General features: G+C 41.2%; 1 protein-coding gene across 8 annotated transcripts in view; it reads right to left on the reverse strand.

The window, feature by feature from the left end:
* Positions 1-283: 283 nt before the first annotated feature.
* The window catches only part of elavl4 (ELAV like neuron-specific RNA binding protein 4), a 115864-nt gene continuing 94670 nt past the window's right edge, over positions 284-21477 (reverse strand). For 6 of the 8 annotated variants that reach the window (XM_043699227.2, XM_043699225.2, XM_043699230.2 and 3 more), the window contains 2 exons: positions 3794-3832; positions 284-2759 (listed from right to left, as the gene is read on the reverse strand). In XM_043699227.2, the coding sequence (XP_043555162.1) occupies positions 2432-2759; positions 3794-3832 (367 nt within the window). In that variant the 3' untranslated portion in view covers positions 284-2431. The remainder of the gene's footprint in view (positions 2760-3793; positions 3833-21477) is intronic. The other 2 variants (XM_043699232.2, XM_043699231.2) reach the window with 1 other exon arrangement.

Genomic DNA, 21477 nt, shown 5'->3' on the forward strand with positions numbered 1-21477 from the left:
TTTATTGCTATAAGTACCAGCAATCCTATGTGTCATTCTGCCAACTAAGATTTTAATTCGACTTCACTCCCAACATACCTACAATATGGAAAGGAGGGGAATGAGGCAAAGTAGTAATTAACACTATATTATATGCTAAAATCTTCTTAGAAAAGAGTTTACAGAAGTCCATTAAACTATCAGTAGTATGTCAATAAGGTTCAGTTAAGGCATGATTATCCACACATCTAGTGCTGAAACAATGTGAGAACACAAAAAAAAGGCACCTAGATCATAATGTTTTTGACACTTCAGTTTATTGTTTGACATTAAAATTACAAATAATTCAACACAACAGTTTTATGAAAAAACATTTACAGCTGGTTTCAGAAATAATCTAAATTAGCTATGCTAACATTAAGTCATTCATAATTATTGAAGTGTATATTTTACTGTCTGGTCCTAGAAATATCCCAATGAAACAAACACATTGTAGAGAAAATTTTACATGCCTTCCCCACTAATGCTCAGTAAATGCAGCAAACTCTCCCAGCAATTCAGCTCATTCACAGCAGATGGTAATATAGTATAATCCCTGAACACTGCATGAGGGTTCTAGTCTAGCATTTTTAGTGATAAGTTATATGATGCATTCTTACACACTTGCTCACTATTAGTCCACCTTCACTGTCAAATTATTCCTTTACATGCAGTTAGTGGGTTTAGCATGAAAACTGCACAAAATAAGCACATTAACCATAACAACAATACTATTAAGACAACGTTATTGAAAAGGTTAACAAGACAAAAGCAATAGCAAATTTAACTATCAACTATATTATGCATAGCGAGTAACTTTTCTAGTACCCAAGGAAGAGCATGACCTTTTTACTCTTACAAAGCACAACGTACTAAAGTTATCAGTGCACTGGACTAAGGAGAGCCCTCCCTCAGCCATTTTGTTCCCGTAGCTCAATTTTCCTCTCTGCATAATGGAAAATAAAAGCAACCTGCCCATCCCTAATATGAAGAAAAAATATTCACAACCAACATGACAATATATTAAACAATATTTGTTATTTCTGCACAAGCAAATACTTAGATACTTAAGTCTCACTTAGTATCACCTGGAACCATTTTGCCATCGAAACAAAACAACCAAGTTCTTACAATTTATAAATAAAAACAAATCAATTTTTATATACATGACACAAACTTAAGAAACATTGTTCAATAGATAAAATAAACAAATAACTAACTAGCTAAATTTAATTTGGCAAATGCATCAGATTGGCAATAAAATAAATAAATGATTGGATGAAACAATACCAATAGTGTCCTGTTTGTTAAAATGGAATATCAAGGACTAAAATGGAATTAAAGTTGGCAACAAATTCAACACAAACAAGTAACAACAGTTCAGATAAACAAGTGATGTGTATGTTCATATTTAGAGTTTAAAGATATGCAATTTCATTAGCACCTACCTACTACTTCGACTAAGGAAGTTTTGACATTTATTTCAGGAAAAATCTTTAATTTTAATGATATGCCCGGCTGTTACTGATGACTTAAAAAAAACTTTCTAGCAACTAATCTCCTTGCTTTTGGGTTCTGACTGTGGGGAACTGTGTGCCTGGGGAGATCGCTCCCTATTATTACTTTATGAAAGATATGATCATCTGTTTTTTTCCCATCGTTCAAAAAAGCAACCTACATTCCAATTTAAAACATATATCTTGATCCTAAAAAGTACCAGTACAGTATGAACGTGACAAAGTTGTCCTTTATCCCCCATATTTGCCAGTCAAAATATTTTTTTCAAATCCAGATCCTGTAAAAATTCTCCTTTTTTATTATAAAAATAGATCTTTTGAAACCCATTTTCAGCAAAGAGACCATCTCTTTGGCAACATTGTTTAAGTTAAGTCATGTCATCAGGTCCCCCTATTCCCCTTCCCAACCAGGAAATACTTCATGTTTACATGATTCAAAGGAAAGGGAATAACTAAAACATCTGCAGAAGTGCTTCAGCAGATCTGTTTATTGAATAGGGTGGTTGGGGGGTGGGGGAGTGGAGGTCTGGATGGTGGCTGTTTATTAAATCAATTCAACTGTGTTCTTTTTGAGAAGGTTTTTTTCAAAAATGTCAAATGTATTTTCATCTTTTAAATGTGAATGGGTGACTTAAAAAGGTCCACCTTCAAAGAAGGTAGAAAAAGTAGCAGGCTGGGTAAAAAGTCCTGCACATTTTATCTATGTATATTTTGAACAACAACAGCTATGAAAGAACATTCAATGCATCAAAGTCTTCTAGCATTATAAAATCATTTCCTGCTCGGTTGCAGGATATCCTATGTTAATACTTAGGCAACACTGGCTTATGAAGTCCATTTTTAGTATAAGCCTTTTAAGTTCCATTTGTTTGTAAATGTAACATTATATCTGCACTTCAGGATTTGTGGGTTTTGTTGGTCTTGAATGATACTTGTAGAACTCTATCACCCAAGCGGTATCCATTTAGGCTTGCAATTGCCATGGCTGCTTCATCATAGTTTGTCATAGTGACAAACCCAAAACCCTTGCATTTGTTTGTGCTAAAATCGCGAATGACCTTGACATTGTTTACGGCTCCAAATGGTCCAAAGAGCTGCCAGAGAACACTTTCATCTGAGTCAGGGGAAAGGTTGTAGACGAAGATACACCAGCCTGTTCCAGTGTGTCCAGGAATATTCATTCCAACAAGGCTGGTCATGCCATCAATTGTGATTGGGGAGAATCTGTTAAACAAAGAAAGCTGACACTTTGGATATTTGTGAGATTAATGAAGATGACATTTTGGATATACCTCTAATATGAGATCAGATTAGTCTTTAACAAATTAAGGTCAACATTTAACATAATAATTAGTTTAATTCTTTATTTTTATAGCATATTGTATTAAGCTGTTCATTATAGTTTATGTGTGTATTCTCATACTGACCTAAACAGTTCATAATTTCATTTACATACTTTTCAATTTGAAATATTTTTCAAGAAAGTCTTTGAAAAGCAGCAGTCATTCTGAGAAAAGTTATGTTACTTTGTTGAGGCTTCAAATTTCAGCTTTTCCATGCACAGATATTTAACCTTGAGGTTTGCATGTAATAAAAACAATTTAAACCAAATTTCAAATAAACAATAGCTGATTATATTTGTTCTAACACCCTTTCCCATGACATAATTATTTTTTAAAATAGGTCTTAAAAAGAAATCAAGCTGCATTTGAAGTTCTAATGAATTACAAAATAACCTGACTTTAATAATAAAGCAGAAAACACTGGGAAAAGAAAACATAACAGTACAAATTCCAAACATTATGATAAAGGTGCACACAGTTTCTTTATTCAACTGAAAAGTTTATGAAAAGTTCTCTAATATTCCCAATAAGTAATGTATAAGAGATGTATTCAAGGTGTACAGATGGTAGTTTGCTGCATGTTTACTTCTCATTGATTATGATACATGGGAATTATTGCAGTCATCTTTTTCTTTGAACTCAATCAGTACCAGTAGCCAATGTACTTGCTCTCCAGCATTTTTGAACCATATCATTTGCAGCTGTTGCACCTGAATCAAGTAAATGGAACAACCTGCAAATTAAAGAAGTCTGTAAACAAAAGAGATATGGGTTTCTTTTTTACAGAACCAAAAGAACTGAAGTACGAAAAAAAAAGTCTGACATGCTGGTAAAAGAACTGAAAGAAAGTTAGTCAAAACAAATTAATAATCTGTGCCAACATGGACATCTGGCATTCTATGGAGTTTTAATTACCTCTTTACGCCATAGGCCATATTAAGCAAATTGTCCAGCCTGAAAAGAGAAGGAGGTCCTTGGGTTAATGTTTCACAGATGGCAACTCATTCAGTGGAACTCCTGCTAAATTGTCCATTTTGAGCAAGAGAGCTGGAACTTCCAAAGGATATAATCTAGTAACTAACACTCCCCCAGTGAAGACTTTCATCTTGATCTGGCATTTTTACTTTTATAGACAGCATAAATGCCGTGAATATTAGATACATTTGATTAATAAACAATAAAACATCTTTTTTCCATTGAATGTAGATCTGTATTTAATTGATCCATGGCTTGCATAAAAAAAGCATGTACAAAAAGAACTGATTTATTTTTTTTTCTCTTTTTCCTCTCCCTGAACAACTCCAGGGTGTTGGTGAAATCTCCTGTTCTTTTTTTTTATATATATATTAACCCCCACACTACCACCTAAGTGTGATAGTGCTTATTTTTTCCCCAGTACCCATGGTGTGTGTGTGCAAGTGTGAGACACAGTGAAAGACACAAAGTGCACAAATCTTTATTCAATTTCCACCACCAGGAAGATAGGAAAACACCCGGGTGGCCAGTGACAAACACTGCCCTTCACGTCAAAGGGCAGTGCTGTGTGATCAAAAACAGTGAAGGGGAGTGTAGGGACTAAATCAAAATAGAGTTGGAGGGAGAAATAATGCACTCCACTCCCTGCGGTGCCCACCTCTCCCTGAACAACTCCAGGGTGTTGGTGGACACCGCGTGCTCCTTCTCCAGGGACACCTGGGCTCTAACGTAACCGCGGATGAGGGGCAGGCAGTCGGCCCTAACTACCCCCTCCACGGCCCGCTGCCTGGACCTGTTGATGGCCAGTTTAGCCAGGCCCAGGAGCAGACCCACGAGGAGGTCTTCAGACCTGCCCTCCCTCCTCCGTACCGGGTGCCCGAAGATCAGGAGCGTGGGACTGAAAGAACTGATTTAATTCTGTCTACCAGGTGACACCATTAGGTGGACAATTCAGTTGTGGCAATGAGATTACCATTCCATTTCCTTCAGCTAACATTGTAAACGCACAGCTGATGGTTGAGCTGCTTGCCTGACGCGGACAATCTTTTCATGAATAAATGTAAATATCTTGAGATCTTATGATGAAATTAGAGTCCCAATGCTTTTTAAATGTTAAATCATGGAAGTTTCATTAAAATTACCAGTAAAACTTGAAGTATTGATATTTCAGAGTAATAAAGCAGAATTTGGAGGAGTATTTAGCTCCAGCTAACTGAATCAGATGACCTGTGTGCCATTGCTTTGTTTCCAGCTTACAGATTGCATCTCTTTCATTTTCACTTTGCTTTATGTACCTCAGAAATTCTATCCCCTTTTCATGGTTGCTCTTATTACAGTTTTGTGTAAATAAACAGTTGGAAGAGGAGCTCAGCTGCCTCCACCTCTGCTTCCAGCAGACAGTAGTTACTGTGCTACTACTTGCAGGAGGCCATTTTCAGGGCAAAGGATACAGACAACAGTTTAATGCATTTATCTGGAGCAGTTTACCAGAAAACTATACTTTACACGCAGGCCCCTGGGAGCTTGGACCAGGGGCCTGCCGGAAGCGGTGAGTCACTAATTTGATTCTTTAAATACTTATCAGGACCACGGGAGTCCTCCATTTCTGTTTTTCAGCGGCAGTAGCAACTCAAAGGGCGGGAGCTTGGACCAGGGGCCTGACAGGAGTGGTGAGTCACTGATTTGAGCTTTTACATTTGAAATCGGAGAGCAGAGGTTTCTGGGAAAGGAGGGACTTCTTTTTATTTCCGTCCAGCTATACAAGTCAGTGTTTTCTAACCCGAGACCCTATCTTTGTAGGGCCTCCCACCCAACCACCTCCTCTAACCTTAAAGACCAACCTTATACATCAGATAAGTGTCTCTTCTTTTTTACTTTGTGATAAGGGGACTAGCAGGGATGGCAGTGCAAGGAGAGCAATGTTCCTCCTGCATGATGTTTGAGGTGAGGGACGCCATTAGTGTCCCATCCAAGTACATCTGCAGGAAGTGCACCCAACTCTTGCTCCTCCAAGACCATGTTAGGGAACTGGAATGGGAGCTGGAAGAACTTCGGATCATTCGGGAGGCAGAGGCTGTGATAGATAAGAGTTACAGGGAAGTAGTTACTCCTAGGCATGAAGAAAGCTGGGTGACTGTTCAAAGGGGGAATAAATAGTCAGTGGAGGGATCCCCTGTGGTCGTTCCCCTGAAAAACATGTATACCGTTTTGGATACTGTTGAGGGGGACGACTTACCAGGGGCAAGCAGTGGGGCCCAGGCCTCTGGCACAGAGCCTGCCCCTGTTGCACAGAAGAGAAGAAGGGAAAGGAGGAGAGTGTTAGTCATTGGGGACTCAATAGTTAGAGGATCAGATAGAAGGTTTTTTGGGAACGAACGAGACCCTCGGTTGGTGTGTTGCCTCCCAGGTGCCAGGGTCCATTATGTCTCGGATCATATCTTTGAGGTCCTGAAGGGAGAGGGTGACCAGCCTCAAGTCATTGTCCATGTAGGTACCAATGACATAGGTAGAAAGAGGGAGAAGGATGTAAGGCAGGATTTCAGGGAGCTAGGGTGGAAGCTGAGAGCTAGAACAAACCAGAGTTGTTATCTCTGGTTTGTTACCCATGCCACATGATAACGAGGCAAGGAATAGGGAGAGATATCAGCTGAACACGTGGCTGCAAGGATGGTGCAGGAGGGAGGGTTTCAGGTTTTTGGATAACTGGGGCTCATTCTGGGGAAGGTGGGATTTGTACAAACAGGACGGTCTTCACTTGAACCACCCCTGAGTGGGAAATTTGCTGGTGCTATTCGGGTGGGTTTAAACTAGCTCAGCAGGGGGATGGGAACCAGAGGTGTAGTTGCAGTGCACAGGAGGATGAGAGTAGGAAGGACAGGGACAGGATTTCAGGGTCACGGGAATGTGCTGGCAGACAGCAAGCTGGTTTGAAGTGTGTCTACTTCAACGCCAGAAGTATCCGAAATAAGGTAGGTGAGCTTGCAGCATGGAGAGGTACCTGGGACTTTGATGTTGTGGCCATTTCTGAGACATGGATAGAGCAGGGTGAGGAATAGATGTTGCAGGTTCCAGTGTTTAGATCTTTCATTAAGAACAGGCAAGGTGGTAAAAGAGGGGGAGGTGTGGCCTTGTTAGTCAAGGATAGTATAATGGTGGCTGAAAGAACTTTTGATGAGGACTCGTCTACTGAGGTAGTATGAGTAGAGATTAGAAACAGGTGAGGAGAGGTCACACTGCTTGGAGATTTTATAGGCCTCCGCAGAGTTCCAGCGAGGTGGAAGAGAGGATTGGTAAAATTAATCTGGGTAGGAGTGAAAGGAACAGGGTGGTCATTATGGGGAATTTTAACTTCCCCAACATTGACTGGAAATGCTATAACTCTAGTACGTCGGTTGGATCAGTTTTTGTCCAATGTGTACAGGAGAGTTTCCTGACACAGCATGTTGAAGGTGGGACAAGATGGGAGGCCACACTGGATCTGGTGCTTGGTAATGAACCAGGCCAGGCATTTGATTTAGTTGTAGGTGAACATTTTGGACAGAGTGACCATAATTCAGTTATGTTTAGTTTAGCGATGGAAAGGGATAGGTACATGCCACAGGTCAAGAGTTATCAATGGGGCAAGGGCAATTATAATGTGATTAGGCAAGAATTAGGATGCATAGAATGGGGTAGCAAAGTGCAGGGGATGCAGACAATGGAAATGTGGAGCTGGTTCAAGGAACACATATTGTGTGTCCTTGATAGGGATGTCCCTGTCAGGCAGGGAGGAAGTGATAAGGTAAGGGAACCGTGGTTTACTACAGAAGTTGAATCTCTTGTTAAACAGAAGAAGGAGGCTTAAGTGTTGATGAGGCGATGGAGAGTTACAGATCAGCTATGAAGCATTTAAAGAGAGAGTTAAGAAGAGGAAAAAGAGGACATGAGCAGTCTTTAGCAAATAGAATAAAGAAGAACCCAAAAGCTTTCTATCGGTATGTGAGGAATAAAAGGATGACTAGGATAGGAATAGGGCCAGTACACAGACCCCTGAAAGGTGCCACCGTGTTGAAGGTGCTGTTAAGAAGGCATACAGTGTGTTAGGTTTCATTGGTAGAGGGATTGAGTTACGGAACCGCAATATCATGCTGCAACTATACAAAACGCTAGTGCGGCCACACTTGGAATATTGTGTATGGTTCTGGTTGCATATTTTGGGAAGAATGTGGAAGCATTGGAAAAAGTGCAGATTTACCAGGATGTTGCCTGGTCTCGAGGGAAGGGCTTATGAGGAAAGGCTGAGATTTGGGTCTGTTCTCATTGGAAAGAAGAAGGCTAAGAGGGGATTTGATAGAGACATACAATATGATCAGAGGATTAGATAGGATAGACAGTGAAGGTCTTTTTCCTAGGATGATGATGTCAGCTTGTATGAGGGGGCATAACTACAAATTGAGGGTGATAGATTTAAGACAGATGTCAGAGGCAGGTTCTTTACTCAGAGAGTGGTATGGGGATGGAATGCCCTACCTGCCAATATAATTAACTCAATCACATTAGGGAGATTTAAACAAAACTTGGATAAGCACTTCGATGATGATGGGATAGTGTAGGGGGACAAGCTGAGAATAGTTCACAGATCAGCGCAACATCGAGGGCCGAAGGGCCTGTTCTGCACTGTGCTGTTCTATGTTCTAAACTGTTTGGTGGACCAGGATGGTGCTTTGCCAATACTGTTCAAAGTAATTGTGGCCATTAACTTATTTGTCATTAGTTCTTTCTGATTGTGAAGGGGATATCTAACAATCTTCAACATCCAATAAGCTCATTGAGTAAGTCACCAATGCCTCAGTAGATAATACAAGTCACCTCACAGATTTTCAGCAGTTTCTTTTGTCTTTCTTTTTCCCAGTGCATTATTGACCACAAACATTTGCAATCATTGCACCAGTCAGCATCATAAGATTATATATTTCTCAAAGAAAAACCAGCTGGTATAACATTTTTATCTTTTCTTACTCAATTGTCCTAATATTTAAGCCTTGTACCAATGCAACATCATAGTTGCAGAAGGAATTGGAACACACACTATAAATAAAAGGTGGCACGATGGCTCAGTGGTTAGCAGTGCTGCCTCACAGCATCAGGGTCCCAGATTCAAATCCAGCCTTGGGTGACTGTGTGGAGTTTGCACATTCTCCCTGTGTCTGCGTGGGTTTACTCTGGGTGCTCCGGTTTCCTCCCACAGTCCAAAGATGTGCAGGTCAGGTGAATTGGCCATGCTAAATTGTCCATTGTGTTAGGTGCATCAGTTAGAGGAAAATGGGTCTGGGTGAGTTACTCTTTGGAGGGTCGGTGTGGGCTTGTTGGGCCGAAGGGCCTGTTTCTGCATTGTAGGGAATCTTATCTAATAAAAAATGACAACCTTATGAAGACTAAGCAACAAGCATTTCAAGGTTGGTTGGGGGGGGGGGGGGGGGGAGAAGAGGGGCATCAGAATGATTGCTGAGCACACAACAATGCTACTGAAACAGAGATTTAAGGGACTAAACAGGTCTGGGCTCACCAATATGTCCCACAAGAAGTTTCCCAAATCACAGTGGTATACTGTATCCTGTTTGACTATGCAATTGCATTTGGGGGATGGAGAGCAACAGCAGCATTCCTCTTTGGATAGAGGATTAGGGTGAAAGCAATGAATCTTCAGAAGAAGGGAACACCATGTGGCAAGAGACTCGAAGGATCAGTGTTTGGGCCATTATCTTGATGAAATTCTCAACAGATCAATTATTTTTAACTTACTTATTGTGCTGTAAATAGAATAAATAAGCAACAGCTGTTGGATATGAACTGTATTCCCTTTAACACAGTTACATGTGGCAAGGTGTTCTATGAAGTGGTAAAATAAGACAAAAATCAATGCTAAGCCACAGAAGAAAATATTAGGAGGAGTGTTATAACTTTGGCCAAAGAGATGAGTTTAATGAAAGGCTTTTATTTAAGGAGGAGAGGGATAGTCCTGAAAGACTTCAAGACTGTGGACTCAAGAGCCTGTTAACATGGATGCAATTGGAAATTCCTGAGAAATACCAGGGCTTGTATCCAAAGGGTGGCACAGTTCCGCAAGGTGATGCGAGCAAGTCTATATTCTTACTGAGGGATACTGGGGCCAGTCAAACTCCATTGCTGAGAAAAATCTTCCTTATCAGCCAGTGACAAGATGCTGTAAAAGGATTTGAAGGTGGATATCTGCTCATCTTATTTTTCCAGGTGCACCTGGAGAATGTTCTTGTGTCAGGTATCGTACCTAGTTTGCACAGGATTGACCTACTCCTCAGCAATGACCTGTGGGATACAAGGTAATAGAAAGTCTCTGAGAATCCAGTTGAGGTCAGGAAGATTAAACAACTGTAAGCAAATGTGCCAGATATTTCCCTGACTGTATGGTCTTGTGGGGCAAAATCCTATGAGGCTCTGAATAAAGTGGGCTATGGCAAGACTTGGTAAAATCATACAATAAATCTGGTGAGGCCCACCTCCGCATTGCAAATACCTCACTCCATCGTTTATGCTTTTTGACAAGCATGGTGATTTTCTTGTTAGGCAATGGTGAGTTACCAATTTACAGGGGATTATTGGTTGTTAAACACCTCAATAATATTCAACTTTCTAACTCACCAAACTTGTCAAACAAACTATATGTCAAGAAAACGTGGTACGGAAAGCAGAGACGGTACCTGAGAGATTCAGTTCATTGCTTGCTCTGGAGGATCTCCGTGCTGCGATTAACTGAAGTCCAACACAGGGCACAATCCATGGGTACCAGCCAGAGGCATACATTGTCCATGAACATTGGCAACATGCATTCACCAAATCCTCACAAACATTATGGCACCTCACCAATACATTGGCAAGGTGCTTTAGAAGCACAGATGTGTATTAGAAGTTTGCTACGAGGACACTTTCCACAGATATGCATCTATGTGAAGGATTTGGTCCGGACTGCATCGCATAGCTGGTCACTTGCTTTCTTAGTACTCACTCACTTTGTGCCTACTTGCAGAGCACATCAACCATGCTTTGCTTTGCCTTGCCATGCCAGTTAGCACAGTCAAGCAATCACGCAGATTGTCTTGTTGGTCAAAGATGTATATATTCCTGTATGTCAATCTCACACATGCACCATGTGCCAGCAGATTTAGTGGCAAACACACTGCATCCACAGCAAGCAAACAGTCATGACTCAAAGGTTGTAGGCAGTGGCTCTCACTGAAGTTCATTAAGGCACCTGTCAGTCAAAAGGTCCTGGCACAGTAAGTTAAGGGCAACTTCCCATACCAGTCCAAGAATTGGCCACACACTGCTCGATGTGATCTTGGTCAGGGATCTGTACCTCTGTGATCCGGGGAGTACGTCACAATTAGTCCAAAAATAAGGGGTGGAGAGTGGGGTTAAGGGTGGCTAAACTCTGCAAGTTATTTTTTGGAATTGGAGTTGCATGCTGGGAGGATAGCGGTTGACAACTGTGAAAGTGGCTGCAATATTTGCAAGGAATGTATGCAGAAAAACGTAGATGATAAGGGGGTTTAATACAGAGGCAAGTTGACCCACCTTGACTTCAGCTTTAAAGGATCAGACATGGAGTTTCCTCAGTGGGAACTTCTGAGGGAGCTGTGAGGGTCCTCTTCTATGGGTGCCTTATGGCATCATCTGTTTCCTTGGAAGGATGGTGCATATGGTGTGACCTGACTGTCCACGGCAATCACCAACTTATCCATGGAGGCAGCCAGGCAGTTGCATGATTTGCTGTACTACTGCAACTTGTGGCCAATGAGCACCACTGCATTCCACATACCTATCTGCTGTTTCTGCTCCTCTATGAAGTGGAACAAATCCCTGATTGCTGATATGACTGGGTTCTCTCCTGCCTGGGGCAGAGCAGGTCTCTGGTCTCTGGAAATCCTCTGAGTGCCTGTGGCCTGAGTCAGTGGCCAGTTGTGGAACTGTTGTAGTGAGGTGTTCACCAAACTATACTCACACATGTCCTAAACCCTAACCTTCCTATTGAAATGTCAGTATCTGGCAGAGTGGAGGAGGGGTACTGGAGGTAGCCTTGCTGATGCTTCCTTTGAGGCCTTGATACTCCTGTCCTCAGAGGTCAAGCATCTTGGGGATTTTCACCATGGAAGGGATGGACATGCTGGCTGTACTCGCAAGACATAAGAGACAGAAGGCATCACAGCTAGTGTTTAGAAATGGTGAGCAATGGATGACAGCAGAGTTAATGTGACCGTTGCAGCAAAAGGAAGACTGGTATTTACTCAGCTGATTGAACATGGATGTCTTGGCATCGCTACAGAAATAATCCCAGTTTTCTTCTGTGAAGGCCAGAACTTTTTCTTCATAGGGGCTGAGGAGCCTAATTCCCTGCACTCCTACACCTGTATGGATTCTCTCTACCAAGTTATGTGCTACCTTCTGCTGTTTGAGAGAAATTGAAGAGAAAAATTGAGAGAAAAAACACACCGGATCATCAACGCCACACTCACAGGAATCCGATTCACGAGAGAAGAAGAAAAGGATAGCCAACTCCCATTCCTAGACGTGATGGTACAGAGAACACCGAACGGAGAATACTCTACAAGTGTATACAGGAAAGCCACACACACAGACCTAAACTATGAAAGTAACCACCCCAACACACACAAACGAAGCTGCATCAGGACACTATTCAAAAGGGCCACAACACACTGCAGTACACCAGAACTGCAAAAAGAAGAAGAGGAACACCTATACAAGGTATTCGCCAAAAACAGATACCCGCGCAACTTCATCAACAGATGCCTAAGAGAAAGACCACGGAACGAGGACATACCACAACCAGAAGGACTACCATACATCAGGAGCATCTCAGAACTGACAGCCAGACTACTGCGACCCCTAGGACTCATAATGGCACACAAACCAACAGCCATGCTCAGACAACAACTCACCAGAACGAAGGACCCGATACCCAACATGAGCAAAACTAATGTAGTGTACAAAATACCATGCAAGGACTGCACAAAACACTATATAGGACAAACAGGAAGACAGCTAACAATCCGCATACATGAACATCAACTAGCCACGAAACGACACGACCAGCTATCCTTAGTTGCCACACACGCAGACAACAAGCAACATGAATTCGACTGGGACAACACTACTATCATAGGGCAAGCCAGACAGAGAACAGCCAGGGAATTCCTAGAGGCATGGCATTCATCCACAAACTCCATCAACAAACACATCGACCTGGACCCAATATACCAACCACTACAGCGGACAGCTGAAACTGACAACTGGAAGCGGCAGGGACAGACCACTATAAACACCGGAGGAAACATCAAAGAAGCGCTTCGCAGGAGGCTCCCAAGCACTGATGATGTCGCCTAGCCAGGGGACGAAACGTTTGCAACAAAAACTTCCAGCTCGGCGAACAGAACCACAACAGAAATTGAAGTATTGAGTGAGATGAATGTGGGTCACATAGTTGTTAGTGCTGATGCAGGTAGGCAAAAGGCAGTGAATTGTTCCAAGGTTGTGAGAAGGCAGCACAAAGGCAATGCAGAGTTAGTAGTGTGGGAGGTTGTGAGGGGTGAGAGCAAGTGAGAGAAGATGTTGCAATCAATAATATAAGTACCAAAGCATGATCCTTGGTGAGAGGTGGGTGCAATGGCAGAGATACAGTGAATGTTAGGTGGCAGAAAGAAGAGTTTGACACCTAGCCTGGCATAGCAGAGATGGTCATTGAACTTCATATGACACTGCTGGCTGTATCTCTAGACTCTGGATACAGCATTGACCGGGTGGAGATCTCAGACAAGGTTGCCAGGGTATTGTGGTGTGGTCTCTTCTGTTGGTCCTCCAGGAAGACAACAACCTTCCTTTGCATCAGGCCCTTGAGGTCCCTGTCAGAGAATCATTGTGCCATCTTCCCTTTCTCAGCCAAGTTCAGAATCAGTCTGCAACTGAGCAGGGCAGCTTTGAAATGCTGGCACTACAACAAATATACTGAGTGATGAATTGTTCTGGGAATGATACATGCTAAGCTGGGGTCGTAATTGGATGTGAGGGATGTCATAGGGATGGTATACATGGTTAACGAAGCAAACTTGGCAGAATACTGGAAGAAATATTGTAAGGCCTCAAAGCAGAAAGCCCTTGAAGAACTCAATGCAACTCAGACTTAGCCAAAAGAAGCATAAGACTTTGCCCTGGTCCAAGGCTCAGCCAGTGAACGTTGAGATAAGTACTGCAAGCACAAAACCTTTTGTTTTTGTAATCTAAAATCTTTTTCGGGATTGTTGAACACTTCAAGAAGGGAATAAATTGAATCTTTAAGTTAGCAGCCTCATAAGCTAACCACTGTTAAAAATACTAGCTCAGACTGCTCACATTGAAGTTGAGGCAGAATGCTACTGCATTAAAAATGAGGTGCTGATGAGGAACTGGAGACACCTCTGTAAACAAGGCGTGAACAGTGATCCCCCAGGTTATGGTGCTGCTGAGGAACTGTTGGAAAATATTACAGCTCGTGGATGAAATGCGATGACTGAATCCGGATCAGCTGTCATGCTCACATAGTTGGTCTGAATAGGTTTTAAATTCTAGTCTTGGTTCCAAATTTCTCCCTTTCAAACTGGTTGCAAAATTTAACCATATTGTAGCTATTGCTACCAAGGTGGGCTTTTACTCTGAGGTCATTACTTAATCCTGTCATATTACACATTAGGAAATCTAAATCTAATCTGCACAATTACTTAATATGCTGCTCTCAGAAATTATTTTGAAAGCATTCTATAACCTGCTGGTCTAGATTACTACTGTTAATCTGACCTTCCAGTTTATATGGAGATTGAAGTCACCTATCATTATTTCAACCCCTTTATCAAGAGCATCAAATATTTCTTCTCTTATTTGTCCCATAATGTTATTACTATTAAGCGCCTGTAGGCTATTTCCACGAGTGACTTATTTTCTTACTATTCGTCACCTTCCCTACATTCTGTTTTCCTAAACCAAGGTCATCCCTAACTATTCCACAAATACCATCCATGATTAACAGCGCTACTCCTCCACCTTTCCCAGGTCCTTATTCTTCTTGAATGTCATATCCCCATCAATATGCCTGACTAAATCCTCTTCATTCTGCAGTTAGATCATTCTGTGATCAAATTATATTTGTTTATTTTAGTATCTACTTTCAACTTGTTTATTTTATTATTTATTTAGAATACAGAGCCTTTAGTTTTGTCTTTTATCTTAGCAACATCTAGTTCTGATTGTTTGTATATCTCATAGGTTTCTTTTTCTCAATGTTCTTTCCTCTGACCCCCATTTCCTGTATTACTATTTTCCCGTTACACTTTATCTGTATCCTTTGAAATACCACATATTTTCACATTTGATCTCTTGTTCTCCACTAACTGGTTTAAAATCCTCTTTATTTCCCTAGTTATGCAGTTCACCAAAATATTGGTTCTAGCACATTACAGGTGTAGGGGCCCTCAGTATTGGCCCATGAATTGGAACCCACTTCTCCCACAACATTCACTGAGCCACATATTCTTCTCTCTAATTTTATGTATCCTAAGTCAATTTGCGCATGGCTGAGAGAATAATCCAGACTTTATAACCTTTAAAGCTCTGCCTTTTAATTTAGAGCTATGCAGAACCACTTTCCTAGTTCTATCAATGTCACTGGTACCTACATGGACCATGACCACTGGATCCTGTCTCTTACCCTGCAAGATCCTTTCCAGCTCTGAGCAGATATCCCAAAACCTGACACAACTGTCTGGACTCATACTCTTTGCTGTAGGGAACAACATAATTCCCCTCACTATATTGTTCTCTACTAGTACATTCCCTGAAGTTCCCTTTACTTAGGCAACTACTGCACCACAATGCTGTGGTCAGTTTGCTCATCTATCCCATAGCACCTGCTCTCTTCTAAAGAGGCTGAGAGAACCTCAAACCTACTGGCCAACTGCACAGGATGACACACCTGCATTCTGGGTCCCCTTATTTGCCTCACTCACAGTCAGACTGTAGTGTCCTTGACCAGTGACCAAATCAGAAGACCCTATCCTAAATGATGTGACAGCCTTCTGATATAAGGAAGCCAGGTATGTTTCCTTCTCTCTCGTACATCAGTGTCTGTAGCTCAGCCTCCAGCTTGTAAACTCTCGAGCTGAAGCAGTTTAAACTTCAAACTCTTATTGCACATGTGTTTGCTCTGGATTACAATTATTTCTAGGGGCTCCTGTATACTACAGCCTTGATACATCATCTATTCTGCTAACATGATGAAATATAATTCATGACTCATTTACTCATATTACTCATTTATTTATGTTGCTTTATATATATATATATATATATGTTAACTTTACCGCCAATTTATATACCATGTTAAAACTTAAGAATAGAAAAGATCTTAACAACTTACCAGAGAATCAACAAAGAGTGTAGAACAAAAACCAATTCCAGTCAGCTCCAATAAATCCAGATTTGTACCTTGTAAATGGTGGGCAGGTTTTGGGGAATTGGGAGATGTGTCGCTCACTCCAGGATTCCAAGCTTTTGGCCTCCTCTTGTTGCCATAGTATTTATATGGCCGGTCTAGTTCAGTCTCTGGTCAGTGGTAATCTCCAGGATGTTGATAGTGGGAGAATTCATAGAAACACAGAAAATAGGTGCAGGAGTTGGCCATTTGGCCCTTTGAACCTGCACCACTTTTCAATATGATCACGGCTGATCATGCAATTTCAATATTCCACTTTTGCTTTCTCTCCATACCTCTTGATCCTTTTAGCTGTAAGATCCATGTCCAGCTCCCTCTTGAGTATATCTAACAAACTGGCCCCAATAGCTTTCAGTGGGAGTGAGTTCCACAGGTTCATAACTTTGTGAGTGAAGGAATTCTTCTTCATCTCAGTCCTTTATTCTTAGAATGTGACCCCTAGTTTTGGACTTCCCTAACATCAGGAACCTTCTTCCTGCATCAAATCTGTCCAGTCCAATCAGGATTTTATATGTTTCTATGAGATTCTCCCCTCATTCTTCTAAATTCCAATGAATACAACCCCAGTTGATCCAGTATTTCTTCGTATGTCAGTCCTTCCATTCTGGGAATCAGTCTGGTGAACCTTCGTTGGACTTCCTTAATAGCAAGATTGTCCTTCCTCAGACTAGAAGACCAAATCTGCACACAATATTCAAGATGTGGCTTCACCAAGGCCCTGCATAACTGCAGCAAAACATCCCTACTCTTATACTTAAATCCTCTCACTACGAAGGCCAGCATGCCATTTGCTTTCCTCACTACCTGCTGCACCTGCATGTCAACCTTCAGCGACTGTTCCATCATGATACTCAGGTCTCTTTGCACCTCACCTTTTCCTAAACTGCCCCCATTGAGATAAAAATCTGCCTTCCTATTTTTGCCACCAAAGTGGATAACTTCACATTTATCCACGTTATATAGCATACGTCAAGTATTTGCCCATTCAGTCAACCTGTCCAAATCACCCTGCAGCCTCTTAGCATCCTCCTCACAGGACACACTGCCACCCAGCTTAGTGACAACTGTAAATTTGGAGATATTGTGTTCAAGTCCTTCCTCCAAATCATTAATGATTTATGTGAACAGCTGGGGTCCTGGCACCGAACCCTGCGGTACCCTACTTATCACTGCTTGCCACTCTGAAAAGGACCTGTTTATTCCAATTCTCTGCTCTTCCTGTCTGCCAACAAGTTCTCTCGTCAGCAATGGTAATCCTACTGAATACCAAAGTGAGTTGGATATGGACAAGTTTGGATATTGTCCAGGTCTTGCAGTATATGGGCAGGGACTGCTTCAGTATTAGAAGAGTTGCAAACGGTGCTTAACACTGTGCAATTTTCAGTGAACAATCCCACTTTGTACTTTATGATGGAAGTAAAGTCATCGATGAGGCAGGTAAAATGGTTGGGTCTAAGACGCTATCACGAGGCACTCCTGCAGTGATGTCCTGGGACTGAGGTGAATGACCGCAAACAAGTACAACCATCTTCCTTTATACTAGCTCTGATTCCACCAAATAGACCATTTTTCCTCCACTTCTTTTGACTCCAGTTTTGCTAGGTCTCTTTGATACCACATTAGATGAAATGTAGCCTTGATGTCAAGGGCTCAATTCACTTCTGAAGTTCAGCTCTTTTGTCCATCTTTGGACCAAAGCTGTAATGAGGTGAGGTGCTGAGTGGCCCTGGTAGAACCCAAACTTAGCATCAATGAACAAGTGCCACTTGACAGCATAATCACTGCTACTTCCATCATTTTGATAATACTGAATGTAGGCTGACCCAGTGGTATTTGGCCAGGTTAGATGCCAGTATTGCAGCTGCACTGGAAAGCTGGGTTAGGCCCACAGATAATTCTGAAGTTTCACAAGTCTTCAGCACTGTTGCCAGAATCTTGCCAGTGCCCATAACCTTTGCAGTATCTGATCGCCATCTGCTGTTTCTTGATGTCACATGGAGTGAATCAAAGTGGCTAAACACTGGCATCTGTGAGGCTGGGGACCTAACTTATCCAACTGATTGCTAATTTTAATTTGAGTTACTGTTTCTAAAACTTATCCCAAAACATAGGTTAAACTTGCCAGTAGGTTAAACTTGCCAGCAGGCACAGTGCTGATCTTGCATCCTTGTTCACAAGATGGTGTAAGATCTGCAATTCTCTAGGCCTCTAACAGTACCCATGTCTTGGGGAGATTCAAAGATTATGATCTGTGTCTCCACAATTTCTACCCTTCTATCCTTATTCAGGTATACATTGATCCGGTCCTGATATTTTTAAGTGCAGCCAATCTACCTAATACACTTTTGTTATCAAGTTTTGGCCCATCAATGTATCAATTACCTCCTCTTCCATTAAATTTGGAAAGCATCTTCCTCCTTGGTAAAAATTGGTGCAAAGTACGGATTACTTCTATCTCTGTCTCCATGTCCAATTCCCTTTTTTTGATCCTGAATCAGCATCCGTTTTCCTTTTATGTTCGGATTTCCTCTTATGGTAGCTCTCAGACTCTTTTCCTATTTTGCCTTCGCTTCTCATGTTTCCTTTTTTCTTTTAGCACTTCCCCTCTAAGGTTCCCATATTCAGTCCAGTTCTCATTTTTATTATCTATTTCCCCACTATAATATGCATACTTTCTTGTGAATCTTACTTTGTTTCGTTTGCTATCCATGGAGCTCTACTGTTCAGCCTTCTGGGAATGTACCTCGACCATGCCCTAATTCCTTATAGTCTAAGTGTTAGGCTGGGTTGTCTTCTAAATGTCTCCAATAAAGTAATAGCAGATGACTCCATTTTTGGATTTCAGTTTGAGTGAGTCTTTAATGTTACGTGGTCCAAGTTGACCTGCAATTCATGGACATCAGTACAAAGTGAGATGTTAAAATATGTGGTGCCACCCCCTTTCATGCTGTTGTCTTTATAAGAACTGTTTGTACTGAATATAATTGACCAGGAAAAGGAAAATTTATTTTTCTCATATGTTTTTAAAAGTAATAGGAAACCTCCTTCCCAGACGATCCTCTTACTGTCAGTAACCAGCTTTTGGCTTTTGAAGTCTTAGTTCCTCTGCCTTTATTATTGTAAAACCCAAAATATGTCCTCTTTAATGGCATCCCATTGTTCCATTACAGTCGTCCGCAATTCTTTAATCCAGGTCAAATTTGTTCCCAACCCACTAACGTTCCGTCCCCCATTTAATTATTTTTACTTTGGACTGCTCCTTGTCCTTTTTTAAAAGCAACCTAAACCTTGTGATTCTGTAATCACTGTCCTTAAATGTTCCCTTACGAACACATGATCCATCTGATTTCTCAGACCAGAGCAATAGCTTCTTTTCAGGTTGGAAACATTGGATCAGAGTTCCTCGCTGCACTTTACACTATAACTTCCCTTACTCTCTTAGGATAATTAAACTGCCTAATTATAACTACCCGATAATTCTTGTGCCCCTGTAATTTTTCTATGAACTTTTTTCTCTGCATCTTTCCCAATAGTTGGAAGTTAAGAGAACAGATACAATAGTGCAATGGAAACTGCAGTTGATGTGATTTGCATGGACTTCAGTAAGGCCTTTGACAAAGTCCCACATGGAAATAGCAGCCCATAGGATCGAAGGCAGGTTGGCAAACTGATTGAAAATTGGCTTACATACAGAAGGCAAAGTGTGATGGTGAAATGTTGTTTTTGTAATTGGAAGCCAATGACCATCAGTGTAACATAGGATTTGGTGATGGGACTGTTGCTGTTTGTTGTTTACATTACTTCCTATCTATAAAATCATAGAGTCACATACATTAGAAACAGGCCCTTTGGACTACCATGTCTCTGCCAACTAGCAAACACCAGACTACACAAATCCCATTAACCTGTACTTAGTTAATGTTGGATGTGAATGGTTAATTAGAAGGTTTAATTAGTAAGTTAGCAGATATCACAAAAATTGGTGATGTTGGTGACACTGAATAGGATGACCTTGGGCTACCAACTGATATTGATCAGCTGGTAAATTGGGCAGAGCCATGGTAAGTGCAAGATGATGCATAATCCCGCTAAGTGCAAGATGATGCATTTTCGGATGTCCAATAAGGGAAGGATATACAAAATGAATGATAGGTCTCTAGCAAGTATTGAGGAACAAAGGAACATTGGTGTACAATTACATAGTTCCTTGGAGGTGTCAGCATGGGTAGACATAGTGGTGAAGAAGGCATATGGAATGCTTACCCTCATTAGCTGGGCTGTAGAATATAGGAGCAAGGAAGTCTTGTTACAATTTTATAAAACATTGTTTAGGTCATAAATGGAATATTGTGTGCAGTTCTGCTTGCCATACTATTGGAAGGATGTGATCACACTGGAGAGGGTTTATGCAAGATTCACCAGGATTTTTCCTGGGATGAAAAGTCTCCCTTATGAGGAGAGACTGGATAGACTGGGTTTATTTTCCTTGGAGCAGAGGAGGATTCTGAAGTACTTAAAATTATGAGTGGTATAGACAGACTGGATTGTGAGAATCTCTTCATCGAGGCAGATGTATCTAAGACCTGAGGGCATAAGTTTAAAGGTGAGGAATATGTGGTTTAGAGGTGATTATGAGAAGAATTTTTTCACCCAGAGGATGAAAGATATATAGAACATATACTGCCTGAGAGAGTGGTGGAAGCAGATATTCTCGCAACATTTAAAAAGCATCTGGATAAGTACTTAAAATGCCAGGGTATAGTATGATATGACCAAGTACAGGTTAATGGGATTTGTGTAGTTTGGTGTTTGCTAGTTGGCAGAGACATGGTAGTCCAAAGAGCCTGTTTCTAATGTATATGACTCTATGATTTTATAAATAGGAAGTCAACAGTCTTTGTCATGTAGAGAATATGGAGTCTGAAGCTCAGTTTATGGTTGAACAAGAATCCTAGTCTAGTTCAGTCTGAGATAATTGAACATGAATGTAATTCTTGATAGGGAAATTGATTTTGTAGTACGTCCAAAAATCAATGGCTTCAATTTTGCTACAAATTGGGAGAAATTATATCCA

The sequence above is a fragment of the Chiloscyllium plagiosum genome, unplaced genomic scaffold (genome assembly GCF_037043375.1).
Source record: "Chiloscyllium plagiosum isolate Xiang-an unplaced genomic scaffold, Cpla_swu_hap1 HiC_scaffold_9, whole genome shotgun sequence".
NCBI classification, from domain to species: domain Eukaryota; kingdom Metazoa; phylum Chordata; class Chondrichthyes; order Orectolobiformes; family Hemiscylliidae; genus Chiloscyllium; species Chiloscyllium plagiosum.